Source organism: Taudactylus pleione, unplaced genomic scaffold, assembly GCF_031769625.1.
Source record: "Taudactylus pleione unplaced genomic scaffold, aTauple2 ptg000081l, whole genome shotgun sequence".
In the NCBI taxonomy this organism is placed as follows: domain Eukaryota; kingdom Metazoa; phylum Chordata; class Amphibia; order Anura; family Myobatrachidae; genus Taudactylus; species Taudactylus pleione.
Genome location: NW_028284483.1, coordinates 3,407,003 through 3,420,772, shown reverse-complemented (window position 1 = coordinate 3,420,772; position 13,770 = coordinate 3,407,003). Strand labels below are relative to the sequence as shown.

At 44.3% G+C, this 13,770-nt stretch overlaps 1 protein-coding gene across 1 annotated transcript; it reads left to right on the top strand.

Annotated features, from left to right (window-relative positions):
* Positions 1-465: 465 nt before the first annotated feature.
* LOC148532215 (thiamine transporter 2-like) lies at positions 466-9,354 on the top strand. Its single transcript, XM_088468136.1, has 4 exons — positions 466-558; positions 2,076-2,081; positions 3,984-4,701; positions 9,278-9,354. The coding sequence occupies exons 1-4, from the start codon at positions 466-468 to the stop codon at positions 9,352-9,354; spliced, it is 894 nt and encodes a 297-aa protein (XP_088324262.1).
* Positions 9,355-13,770: the final 4,416 nt, after the last annotated feature.

Genomic DNA, 13,770 nt, shown 5'->3' with positions numbered 1-13,770 from the left:
TAATTAGTTTATATGTTTTAGCGACTGTCTGTATTTATGTGGTGAGGACTTTTAACTTCTTTCAATTGCGTGGGAATCGCACGATGCTAAATAATAGCATCGCCGTATGTACTTATAGTGGCGAGTTTCACTAAAATGGCGCTGGGCTCCCAGTCGCAAAATGGCGTCTCGTTACCATTCGCAAAATGGCTTTGCGCAGATATAATTTTAAACTGATCCTGTCTCAGCCAATTATCCGGCTTCGACAGTGTGCATCCCAAAAACAGCCGCCTTCTTAGGCACCACCCCAACCGGTGACAAGACTAAACCTGGAATCGCTTCAATTGTATTACTGATACACCTTATTACCACAACACCCCAGCATATCCCTCGCTAAACGCAAATACCACTCCATACAAGATTGAATGACCCCAACCACCAGGAGCAGAAAACCACTCGTAATCCCTCCCCACAAGGAGGCACAGCATGGCTCTGCAAAAACCTCCAGCCATACCGACACCGCCTACCGGCGAGCACTGCAGCCTGCGAGGGATTGAGGACAGTGAGAGTATAAGGAAAGCAAGAAAGATGAAAGAATACTATAAGCAAATAAAGCAGAGAAAAAAGAATGACCATAAAATAGAAAGATAAGACAGGATGGAAATAGAAAGAAGCAGAAAGATGGAAGATGAAGGATAAACAATATATATAAACAATGTAATATGACAATACAGAATAATGATGAATACAGGCAATAAGCAGTACAAGTACTCACCGTCCAAATTCCAGAAAAAGACTCTTCACACAAAACCCATAAAACCTGTAAACCACGCCCCCATTCCAAATCTAGCATCCTATTGGTCCATACTCTCATTAAAACCCATCCCCCTTAACAAACTATCCCTTAATGTTCCTTGAGTGTGTTGAATGACAGACCAGAGGTTTATGTCATGCCCAACACCTTTCGTGTTCTTTATATTACAGGAGATTCCACACTTTGTTTTTGCTAGAACATACATAGCATAGACCAGTTTTTCTCATACTGTGTGCCACTGCACCTTGGGGTGCCGCAGTGCACTTACAGGGGTGCCGCACATGCAACACTCGGCTCCTGATACAGTGAGGCAGCCGGCACTGCACACAGACTGGTCCCCCTGGGGGTTCGGGCTGTGAGGCCATGCCCCTACCCATGAGGCCACACTCCTTACCAGTGAGGCCACACCCTTTTTTTTTACCAGCGCACAGATTCATTGCATGCACTACAATCGTATTCGCACTGGGTGTCACAACAGGGAGGGACTGCCATCCAACCAGCTCCTAACTGCATACCTCCCAACATGACCCTCTCCAGGAGGGACACAATGCTCTGGTCCTGGACTTCCCAGGTAATTTATGATTGGTGGCAGCTCCAGAGGTGGGGCTGCAGCACAGTCCAAAATTCAAATAGGGGAGTCACACCAACTGCCAGTGAGTCCCAGCCAGTGATGTTTGGCAGTGTGTGAAATGATAGTTGGTGTGGCTCCCCTATTTGAATTTTGAACTGTGCTGCAGCCCCGCCTCTTACCAGGGAAGTCCAAGACCAGAGCATTGTGTCCCTCCTGGAGAGGGCCATATTGGGAGGTATGTAACTGTCAGTTTACAGGCTGTTTGAAATATTACAGTTAGGAACTGATTGGTTAGTACTTTATCTCCATCCACTTTATCACTCTCCAGGGCTTAGTGCATCTTCCCTAGAGGTGGAGAAAATAAAGGGAGAAAACAATGTTGGGGAGTGAAAGGGAGATTTATTAAAGTTTGGAGAGAGAAAAAGTGGAGAGATATAAAGTACAAACCAATCAGCTCCTAACAGTCCTTTTTCAAATAGCCTGTAAAATGGCAACTAGGAGCGATTGGTTGGTAATATATCACTCTCCAAGGCTTAGTGCATCTCCCCAATGTGAGGAAGATTGTGACAGACGGCTTTGTGATGTCACTAAGATTAGAATAAAAGCCACTGCCTGGTATAGGGACACTGAGTTACTAGCTGAGTGCGCGTTGTATCTATATCTATAGTTTCTCATTGCTGTAACTCTTTACACATATTTCACTTCTTACAGTTTCAGGTAAGTTTATATTAATGTAAATGTTAATAGCTGTTATCCTACCAGGCCGCAGGCGCTGGTGCTTGGATCAATTTAGGTGGCTGTGGGGGGTGGTGGAGGGGGATTACTTTATTTTGTATTTGTTTTTATTATTGTACATATATTGTACATGCCAGTTATCATCATCACTCATGGTTTGTTTGTTTTTTGGGGCTGTTCATCCGTATAATTTTAAAATGACCCTTAAAACATATTTAAGCAGTTTCAGGATTATAGCTCTTAATTTGCTCTTATGTTTAGTCAGTCTTATATTGATTTTATCATTTTTTCACCTACAGTATATAATCAATCATTTTAAAAGCTGAAAAACATTTAGGCTGTTATGTATAGAATGTACTGTATGTAGAGAAGATGGGCTGCTTCTATGTGTTATCTGTTATCTATTCTCTATGTTATGGTATTAGATGACATGTAATTATCTTAATCTATATTATCTTATCATACTATAATTACATGCAGTATAATGTGCTTCGGTCATCTTATAACCTTTAATAGGACTCGATCATAGAGGGAAGTTCATTAAAACATCCCCCATCTATTAGCAGTGAATATTTATTTTCTTTATGTGGATTGAGTAAATATTAAGATGTATTATTAGTTTTACTTCACAATAACTTCTACTTATGTATATGATATTATATTTACTTGTTGCAATTCAAAAATAAAATGAAAAAAAAGTGTATTATACAATGCAATTTAAAAATAATTAATATTTTAAAAAGCAGCTGTCCTGGGAACTGTATAATGGAACATCATTAAATTAAATTGATCTAATCTGCAAATCAGTATATTTCTCCATTTTGCAATGTCAGATTTTAATTTTATATGAATTAATTAGTTGTAGATTAAAATAAAATAAAATGCAGTTATTTATATTTGTAAAATAATTGCTGGCCCTGCTTTTCTGTGTGCTTCTGCCGGCCCTGCACACCCTACACTAGGGCCGTAGTGAGCCGGCCTGGGCCCCAGCACTATCGTGGGGGCAAGGCCTAATCATGGGAGGCGTGGCCATGACCCCTTAGAAAAAAAAACCCATTTGAGTGTTGTGAGCTCCTCAGCTTGGTGCAAATCCATGGGAGGACACGATTAGTGTGATTGCCCTCGCCCCCCCCCCCCTGGTCTACGACCATCGCGACCATCGGGGCTTATGACGAGACCCTAGGGTAGGGTCTCACTTGTCGTAAACCCCAGAGAGCTTCTGGCTCTGTCAGAGCTGGAAGCTCTCCACTGACATCACTAGTGATGGTAGTAGGGCCTCCCCCAAACGGCAGGTGTTCCCATGGGAATGCCTCCATTTGGGCTGCCACCCCCCCGGCCCGCCTTACAAACGGGGCGAGCTATCAATCAACATCGACAGCTCGCCCCCTTTGGAAGAGACCCGCTACCATCGGGGCTTATGACGAGACCCTAGGGTAGGGTCTCACTTGTCGTAAGCCCCGGAGAGCTTCAGGCTCTGTCAGAGCTGGAAGCTCTCCACTGACATCACTAGTGATGGTAGTGGGGCCTCCCCCAAACGGCAGGTGTTCCCATGGGAACGCCTCCATTTGGGCTGCCACCCCCCCGGCCCGCCTTACAAACGGGGCGAGCTATCAATCAACATCGACAGCTCGCCCCCTTTGGAAGAGACCCGCTACGACCGGCGCTGTCGGTCGTAGGAGGTCTCTCGCATGCGCACGAAGGAGCCGGCTCCCTCGTGCGCATACGCACTGGACAAACATCGAGGCGGCCGTGCGGTCATAGACCGTACGGCCGCCTCTGAATGAAGCCCACTGTCTCCTGGTCATACATTTGAAAATATGACAACTGATATCAGACTCTGCTGTCACTAACAGATTGCTGACCATGTGTCTCCTTACTCCTCAGGTCACCAATAAGCTCTCCACAATATGGACATACAGTGTGCTGCTTCTCCAGCTGCCAGTGCTCCTCTTTACTGACCTCTGCCGATACAAACCAGTCATTGTGTGTCAGGGCCTGTTCCAAGTCATCAGCTACAGCCTCCTGTGCTTTGCTTCCAGTGTCCAGGCCATGCAGTACCTTCAGGTTACCTCAGCCACGGTCACTGCATGCGACATTGCCATCTCTTCCTATGTACACAGTGTGGTGACCGCTGATCGATATGAGAAGGCCTTGACCTATTTCCGAGGGTTTAGCCTGCTGGGATACACCATAGGTGCTGTGTGTGGTCAGCTCATGGTGTCAGTTGGACATTCCTCCTACTTTTACCTGAACACCCTTACCTTGGAATGTGCATCAATAGCTTTCATCATCGCCATTCTCTTGCCCATGCCCAGCAAGGAGCAGCCATGTTCAGAGTGTACAAATGACCACATCAAACACAGACACATGAACGCTGTGCACAGCTGTTGTAAGACGGTGGTCAAGTTCTTCAAGCAGCAGAGGCTGGAGCTGCGCAAGTGCTATTCCTGCAACACCGTTACCTGGTCCTTATTTTGGGCCCTTGTGATAGCTGGATCCTACCAAGTGATTGGCTCTTCCCAAATGCTCTGGGATAGCTTGGAACATTCTAACAGCGTCTATGTGCTTACTGGAGGCGTGGAAGCTGCTGCAGCTGTGCTAGGTATGATATAGATTACGCAGTGTGGGTAATTATGTGTCTCCATCACACTTATCGCTAACCTCACACACTGGCTAGGGAGGACAAGGTCCTAGGCAAATATCCCTTTCTCATTAGATGTACTAAACTGAAAAATGCGGTAAATGCCATTTTCCGGGGTTTTGGTAGGAGAAGCTACTACCACTGGGCATGTATAGTAGCTTTGTACTGTCACTTAAACTACATGTTGTATCAAATAATTTTCTATACTTCTGCTATTGTGGCAACCGGAAACCCCCCCTGTATTTGCCTATGTGCCTTGCCAAATGTATGTTGGCCCTGTTCAATGAGCATATTGTACTTTCTTAAAACTCATTGATTTTGCAGTCAACAGAATTTAAATAAGAAAGATTAAATTATATAACCTATATAACTTCTACAAAGAAGCAGATTAAAATCTCAACATTGAATATTTACATTACAATGAAGATTTTATTTCCCTTATGTATCAAGACATAACATTCATTTTTCAGGTCAGTAAAATACACTATGACAGCTCATAGCTACTCTGCACCTTTATGTTTCCTGCAGGTGTATTTGCATTCTCTGTGATGGGCTGCATGAAGACAGACTGGAGCTTCTGGGGAGAGCTGGCTCTGTGTGTCCTCTGTGCAGTAGACAGTGCTGCCGTATTTGCCATGGCCTGCTTTAACAGTACCTGGATGGGCTATGCTGGCTACATTATATGTAAGGCCTCCTATATGATACTTATCACAATAATAATGTAAGTATGCTCTCTGTACCACTACTACTGAGATGCCTATGTGTCATATTATTACCATGTACAGATCTATAACAGTCACTGACTAATTATTTTGTTTCCTTTGCATGTAAAACAAGCAACGTGATCTTTATTCCCAGTTCTTTAATCGTTAGTCATTATAGGCCCCAATGTGCTGTGTACAATGGCCCTGATTCACAGATGGCGGCAATGCCGCAGTTTGCGCAGTTAGAGCAATTATCTGTGACCTGCACATGTATATGAGTCGCACTGCACATGCGTCACGTTTCAGTACCCTACAGTTGTAGTACCCTACTATGAGTAGTGCTCTATTTCCTACTATGGATAGTGATCTATTTCCTACTGTGGGTAGTGCTCTATTTCCTACTCTGGGTAGTGCTCTATTTCCTGGACCTGGTGGCCCCCTAGTTATAATATAACGGGCCCTGTTCTGGCCCTATGTAACACAATGATATATGTCTGGTCACAGTCCTATGACTTACACTACCCACAGTGTCACCATGTCTTGTACTGTGTTGTATAACTGATGCATGTCCCACTCCTATTCTAGGCTGAATATTGCTGTGAGCGTGAGAAAGGAAAAATCTGCTTTGGTATCTGGGATAAACAATGTTGCATCCCTGCTGCTGCTGGCAATTGTGAACGTAGCAGTGAATGGTATAAAGCTAGATATCAACAGTCAGCTAAGGACGCCCTGGCCACCATCACATTGTTTCTGTGCAAACTAGTAAGGGAATTATTGTGTTTTATATAAAATATAAAATAAATTAAAATGAAATGTAAAAATCAAGTGTATTTTACTTTGATATAAATGCACCATTTGTTCTTTATGCTGGCTTATTTCCAGTATATGTACTAAAAAAAAATCCATGTAAATGTATGGTAACGCCATCCTTAGTGCGAGTTTGCAAAAATAAAACTGACGTTTGATGAAACGCTATTCCCTGGGATGGAGCTGTCCCCATGGATGCCTATGAGGATGGCGGTAACTTAAAGGAGGTTAAGGACGGAGAAATCTCTCATTGATCCCACGGTAACTATTTAATAAACTGAACAAACTGCAGAGATTGCTGTTCTCCAGATCATTATACAATAAACATGCCCCCCAACATTCTCAGGATGGGGCTCGGGACTCTGTGCGAAGGGCGTGACCTCGTGGGAAGGGGGTGTGGCCTTGTGACAAGCCCCCACTTTCATCACCTTGCTGGTGTACCCAGCACTCCTGGAGATACTGGGCTGCATCAGGCTCTCACTGCACTGTGATCAGATGCCGTGCACATGCCGCAGACCAGCAGTGAGACTTGGAGTGCTCCCCCTGAACTCCACAACCCCACCCGCGGGAAACTGTGACCCATGAGTGGGATGACAGGACAGTCCTAGAAAAGTGGGACAGTTGGGAGGTATGCAATAAATAGGCCACCAGACCACTTGCTATAATAATGTCCCTGATCATACTGTAACTTTACTTTTATTTAATTATATTTTCTCTATTGTGTTACTTTTAGTTTGTCATCTATGGCGTCTATTTCCATGTAATATCAGGGATATTTGCTTTCATCGGAGTCTGCACATTGACTAACAAAAGAAAGAAAAACCTCAGAGACCAGCAGACCACCAATGACAGCACAGGATGCCCTTAAGACAATGCCATCAGATATTTCTGGTGGGTGGTCCCAGCACACAGCATATCTAGACAGAGCTCCTCCACCCTCCAGGTGTCTAAAACCATCTTGGCACCCACAGTATACCCTCAGGCAAGAGCACACTGCTGCCATGGTCCCTGCATCTGTGTCTGCCTCACAATCCAACTCTGCAAGGGTGGGGTGCTGCTGGGGTCCCCATTCTTGATCAGCGATCTGGCGTCTAATAGCAGCTGTACAGAGTAGACGGTGCAACAGTCCCCTCTCCTGCACCAAAACACTCTCCCGGCACCGGGGCTGGTGACACTTGGGGAAGTCTCACCAGCAGCAACAAGTCACCGAAGTCATCTAACAAGAGGTAATAAGCGCTATTACTTATCAATGTGGGCACAGGGAGGTTTACTAAACAGTAGAGCCAGTGGCGTATCTATAATGGGTGCAGTGTGTGCGGGGCACACGGGCCCCCGGATCAAGGGTGGCCCCGCACCGCACACACTGCACCCATATTAATTTAAACTTACCTATCCATGGTCATTTTCCGGCGTTCTGCGCACTAGAGTGTGCCCGGAGTCTACTAATGCTCCGGTGGCTGGCCAGCTGCGTCAGTCGGCTGTCAGCCACCTGGAAGAGAGGAGGGGGCCCGCATGGGGAGTACACACGGGCCCCCTCCTCTCTTAAGATGTCCCTGAGTAGAGCACAAGCTATCAGCAGTGATGTTAAGTGAATTTAACACTTGTGGTACTTTAGCAGTTACTGATGGGCATGATAACAAGGAAGGAGCAATGCAAAGCTCTTCTCACTAACCTGCATGTAATCTAGTTGCTGAAGCTGGATAGCACAGCAGAATCAGCAATTAAGCTTTGCTCCAGTGCTGGTCTGAGTCATGTCATCCTGACATTGCCCGATATATGCTGACCCGGCCTCATCTCCCGTCACTGCAACTTGTGTGCACTGTCGCAATGGAGAGTGCAGCACAGTCTTCTCTCCAGTCCCTTAACACCTCTGTGTTCCATGTGACAGGGGTTGTTGAAATTATGTGTCCAACATCCAGCTATAGATCATACAATACTACTACTTGTAGTTTTTGGTGCCTCCTATGGGTGAATGTGATCTGTGCTGACAGCACTGTCTGCCAAGCCACACATCAGCACCCTCCCCTGCACTTGCCCCCTGGGCATGTGCCCTGCTGACCCCACCCACATTACGACACTGGCCATCATACATATTCTTAACAGTTCTCACAAATAATCACAGTCATGTTTGTTTTTCATAATCATTTTATTAAATTAGTACTTTTTTTGCAAACTGTATATAAATGTAAATAATACAGAGCAACTTCATTTTCAGTAAAATATTCATAAACATATGTAATAGAAAAACATTAAATATGTATTTCCCTCTCAAAAATATAAATAAGCACACATAGCATAAATCATAGCCGTACACTTCCTAAGCTTACTGTATAAATGGTAACTTTCAGGTGAGGCAGGGCTGGCACTGTAATCCAATGATGTTCTGCTCCCAGAAGTGGCAGGTGGTGAAGTCCTAGCATAAATCTGAGGGATAACATAGGGCCTCTCATAATGGTGGTGCATTCCATTTTGAAATGGCATATGGGAGGTGGGAGGTATACATAGGGTGTAGGGATCCTGTTGTGACCTAGGAGGCATCTCCATTAGGACACAAAAAGGGGTGAGTAGACCTCTGGTTCCATTATATAGCACATCAGCCAATATCCTCTGTGCTTCAGCTCTGTTGCTGTCATCCATCCATCGCAGCTTCTATGCTATATTGGCTGCCACAACATCATACTCGTCTGAATTCTTTTCCATGAGTCAGTTGGTGGACTCCAGAATCCAACCAGTCATGACCTGTGCTGATCTGTGCTCTCCCCTGACTCACATGGTCTTTTCCTTCCTCTCCTTATAGAAAAGGCAGATTGTTGTGGGTTTAGGGTGGCAGGAGGGACTGAGACTTGGGTGCATGGAGGTAGGGTCACTTGGGTGGCAGTTGTAGCCTGATCTGTTTTAGCCACTGTCATAGTTGACGCTTCATCAGTGCCGATGGCTTTTAGAAAAAAAAATACAAATAATTGAAATGTATGTTCTAACAAATCATTGAGTTCTTGTCATTTAACATTTACATTTTGTCTTTTCAGTTACCATCAACCCCAAGGAATGGCCTGCAATGGCCCATGTTCTGGAGTTGCCACGCTGCAATAAATCTGCGCCTTGATAAAATAGACTTGGTGGAGCTGGCATGTTGTGTCCTACACATCTATCTTCATCGCAAAGTCTCCACTATGCGCAGTACAACATCCTGTTTTCAGGACATTGCAGAATACATATATCTTGTATATTATTACATTAATAAACATTACATTCAAATTTGTCATTATTGTTTTAATACTTATTATGCCACTGCAAGCTATCCCATCCATGTATGCTGATATACTAGAAGACATGAATCTCCCCTCATTTATGCCATCTTCCAGGTTGGTGACAAATGCTCTAGGAAGCTCCTGGTTGGCCAGGAAATGACAGCAAATAAAAATACCATAGTCTTGGCTCATGCACCTCATCCACTCCTGCACGGATCTATTGTTCAGTTCTTTCTTGAACACTGTGTGGAGGTTTAAGATCTTTGTTCTGATCTATGCAATGTTGGCAGGAGGGTGATAAAGGCTGGTATACCTTCACCAGTTCTTCCAAGGCCCTTGCCCTAGTTATCCTATTATCCAGTGATTTGGTTTTCCACAAGTACAGTATAGGTGAGTTCTGTAGGCTTTTATCACATCATGGACTAGTATTGACTTGTTTCTAAAGCCCTTTCCTGTGCTAAAATAAAATATGAATTTTATGAAATATTTCATAAATTAATAACAAGGCCGCGAAACATAATCTATTCCAATATTCCCTTACACTATTTATGTGACAGTCTTATATCTCTATAAGGTGTATGGGGATTATACATACATTTAGAGGGAATTATTCATAAGGGCGGTATGCCTGTGTGCTTGTTTGCATCATTAACATCCTGGGCAGGGTACCTTCATATACAGGGGATAAACCCTTTATGGTCAGATCACCCAACACATCACGCACACCATGTCACATCTTATCACTAAAAATAAAGAGACAGACACAGTGCATTGCCGTGAACGGGTCGGCTTTTTATTGTTACTACAATAAGAACCTATTTAAATGAAACTATCTTTTATATAACTAATGAAAACACTAATCCTTCCAAGGAATAAATGGTAGCGGGGATCTGAACGGCCTAGCACATGGCAAATCTTGAAAACAAATACAATATGCGAAAGATAACAAAGACAGGCCTAATCATCTTGCTAGAAATTAAACTCACGGGACCCACTGCCCCCTTCCAATGCAACTCGCAAAGATCTTTGGCCTCCTGCCTAATCTTGCGCGGACTACAACTTGGGGAGCCATCCCTGCAGCCTAGAATAACAGGACCCACCTGGATCGTGGCTAACCCAAATCCTTCTTAAGTCATCACCGCTGCAACCCAGCTGCACAGGTAAACTACCCAGGGCACTAAAACACACAGAACCACTCTACCTACCCAAAGGCCATTCTGAACCAGGCCAACCCTGAACTTACGTCCATAGCCGTCACCATTGAACTCACTAAACACTAAACCTAAATGTCTAAACTTCTCAAAACTTCCACAAAGTCCTTTACATATAACTACAACCTCCCCTGGATAGATGGACCCCATCACTTCGCAAAAAATGGCTATAACAAAAAAAAAAAATTCCGGGATGAATTGCTACCACCCCACCTCTTTCCATCACTTCTCTGCCAATGACAGAATTAATCCTCCTCCTAGACTGCTCAATTGCTGTAGGGGTCACCACCCTCAGCAAACTAATCTCGGAACTATTTTGGCCCATAGGAGGCGAAAAAAGGGTCATCTCTCTATCAACCCCATCAAATCCTTCATTGCTTCCCACGTTCACCACAAAGAACTGGGGATAACCAAAGAGTCGGCCAATACCCACTCCAAATCCTGCCACCACCTACCCCGATGCCCGATCCACCGCATATTAACTAGTTCAGGCATTCCGCTTGAATCCAAAACAAACCTCTGACCTAGCCAGCCAGAAAATATAACAATGACCCAAAACCCATATGAACGAGTCATCCAATTGACAACTTGGTAGGAAAATTAAAGAAATATATTAATATTTTTGAAAATTCAAATTATAAACCAGAACGGTAGCCAAGATAAAATTATTATAATGGGGTATCACCTCCCTAATCTCATACTAGCCCTATTTAAAAGAACCCTAGCACCTGACAAGGAATGGATAATTGGGCAGGGGAAAAAAATCCCAACTTGACCTGAGGCAAAAACACAAAACCTCCACCGGTTGGCAGTAGCCTCGGTTAACAGCAGTGGTAAAACAAAAATTCCTCAAGACCCCCACCAGAGTGGCGAGTAAACTAGTCTCCAAGTTATGATGGAAAGCAGACCAAACTCTGTTGTAACAAAGTGAACACCAGCCTTCGATCCACCTAAGTGCCTGAATTCCCACTAGGGATGAGCGAGTCCGGATCCCTGAGAACTGAAACCACCCAACTTAGGGGATCCGAGTCAGATTTGAGTCGAGTTTTCCCACTTGACTCGGATCTGAAAATGAGGCAAAATGTCATCATCCCACTGTCGGATTCTCGCGGGTTTTGGATTCTATAAAGGTCCAGCGATCGCCGCCATTTTTCATTCCAGCTGTGGAGACTGAAAAGGAAGGGAGCTGGGAGCTGTGCTGTGCATAGGGCTGGCTACAGTTGTGTTGCTTAATGTCCATAGGGACTGGCTGTTGTCCATAGGGGCTGGCTGTTCTGTTGTGTTGTCCAGGGAGTGCTCTGTCCATAAGGGGTGCTCTTCACCCCCAGTGTGAAAAAAAAACAAAACTATTTTTTCTGTGCATGTTAGCCACACTTGTCAGCAATGTAGGTGTGCAGGGGTGCTGTGCTGCTGTCTGTCAAGGGGCTGTTGCCTCTTTTAGGGGTGCTCTTCACCCCCAATGTGGAAAAAGAAAAAAAAACTATTTTTTTTTCTGTGTGCATGTTAGCCACACTTGTCAGCAATGTATGTGCACAGGGGTGCTGTGCTGCTGTCTGTCAAGGGGCTGCTGCCTCTTTCAGGGGTGCTCTTCACCCTCAGTGTGATAAAAAAAAAAAAAAAATTCTGTGTGCATGTTAGCCACACTTGTCAGCAACGTAGGTGCGCAGGGGTGCTGTGCTGCTGTCTGTCAAGGGGCTGCTGCCTCTTTCAGGGGTGCTCTTCACCCCCAGTGTGAAAAAAAAACAAAACTATTTTTTCTGTGCATGTTAGCCACACTTGTCAGCAATGTAGGTGTGCAGGGGTGCTTTGCTGCTGTCTGTCAAGGGGCTGCTGCCTCTTTTAGGGGTGCTCTTCACCCCCACTGTGAAAAAAGAAAACAAAACTATTTCTTCTGTGCATGTTAGCCACACTTGTCAGCAATGTATGTGCGCAGGGGTGCTGTGCTGCTGTCTGTCAAGGGGCTGCTGCCTCTTCAGGGGTGCTCTTCACCACCAGTGTGAAAAAATAAATAAAAAATGTGTGTGGTTGTGTGCGTTAGCTCCAACTTAGCTGTGCTATTATTGCTTGGTGACACTGCTGTAAGACCACAGTGAGTATGGAGGACAGTCACATGACCGGAGTGCAGGATCCACATACCAGTCTTGTAGCTGCCGGCAGCAGTCATGATGACGATGCAAGGCCGTCAACGTCATCTTTGAAGACCGATGTACCAGGGCTTAAGTCAGCCCAAAAAGTCAGGCTAAAAAAATCAACTTTTACTCTGTTAAAGCAAAAAAAATCTAACGCTAAGTCAGCTTTAGAGAAACAAAAAATTTGTAATATGCCATTCACTACACGAATTGGCCTTTTTTATTTATGACTGGTGGTTCTAGAGATGATTTAAGCCCCTCTGCTTGTAAGAGAGGTACAAAAAAATTAAAATGATTAAGAAGAGTAAGAAATCAGAACCAACTGTGTGCTCCAAAAAATCACAAATCCCAGAGGAGAGTCTTGACCTTTTGGAACCTCCTTCCACCATTTGTGTGCCCTATGCAAATGTGGGGATGAGCAGCACAAGTCAACATGCTGACGTAAAAATTGAGGATGCTTCTGTGGAATTGCACGAGGAGGATGAGGAGGATATTTATGTAGTTTGCAATAACAACAAGGATGATGAGGATGTTGATGCCAAGGATGTTTGTGTAAAAACTGTAAATCAGGCAACAGTTGTTGCCCATGGTGGGAAAAATCTTATTGTTGCCATGCCTGGGCAAAGGACCAAAAAATCCACTTCCATTGTGTGGAATTATTTCCACCCAAATCCGAACAACCTTTGCCAAGCCAATGTCCTATATATTTTTAAACTGCAATGCATTTGTGCCAATGCTCTGTTGCTTATTTTAGCCAGCCAGCTCACTGCAGCCTTTGGCCTACAGTACATTGGTGAAAAATAGTGAAATCAAAATTGTGAGCTGTGAGATGGTTAAAAATGCATGGAAATGCCTGAAAATGATTGTTATTAAGGTTAATAATACTGTAGGAACAAAAATATGCCCAAATTATGTGGTTTTAGCTGTTTAT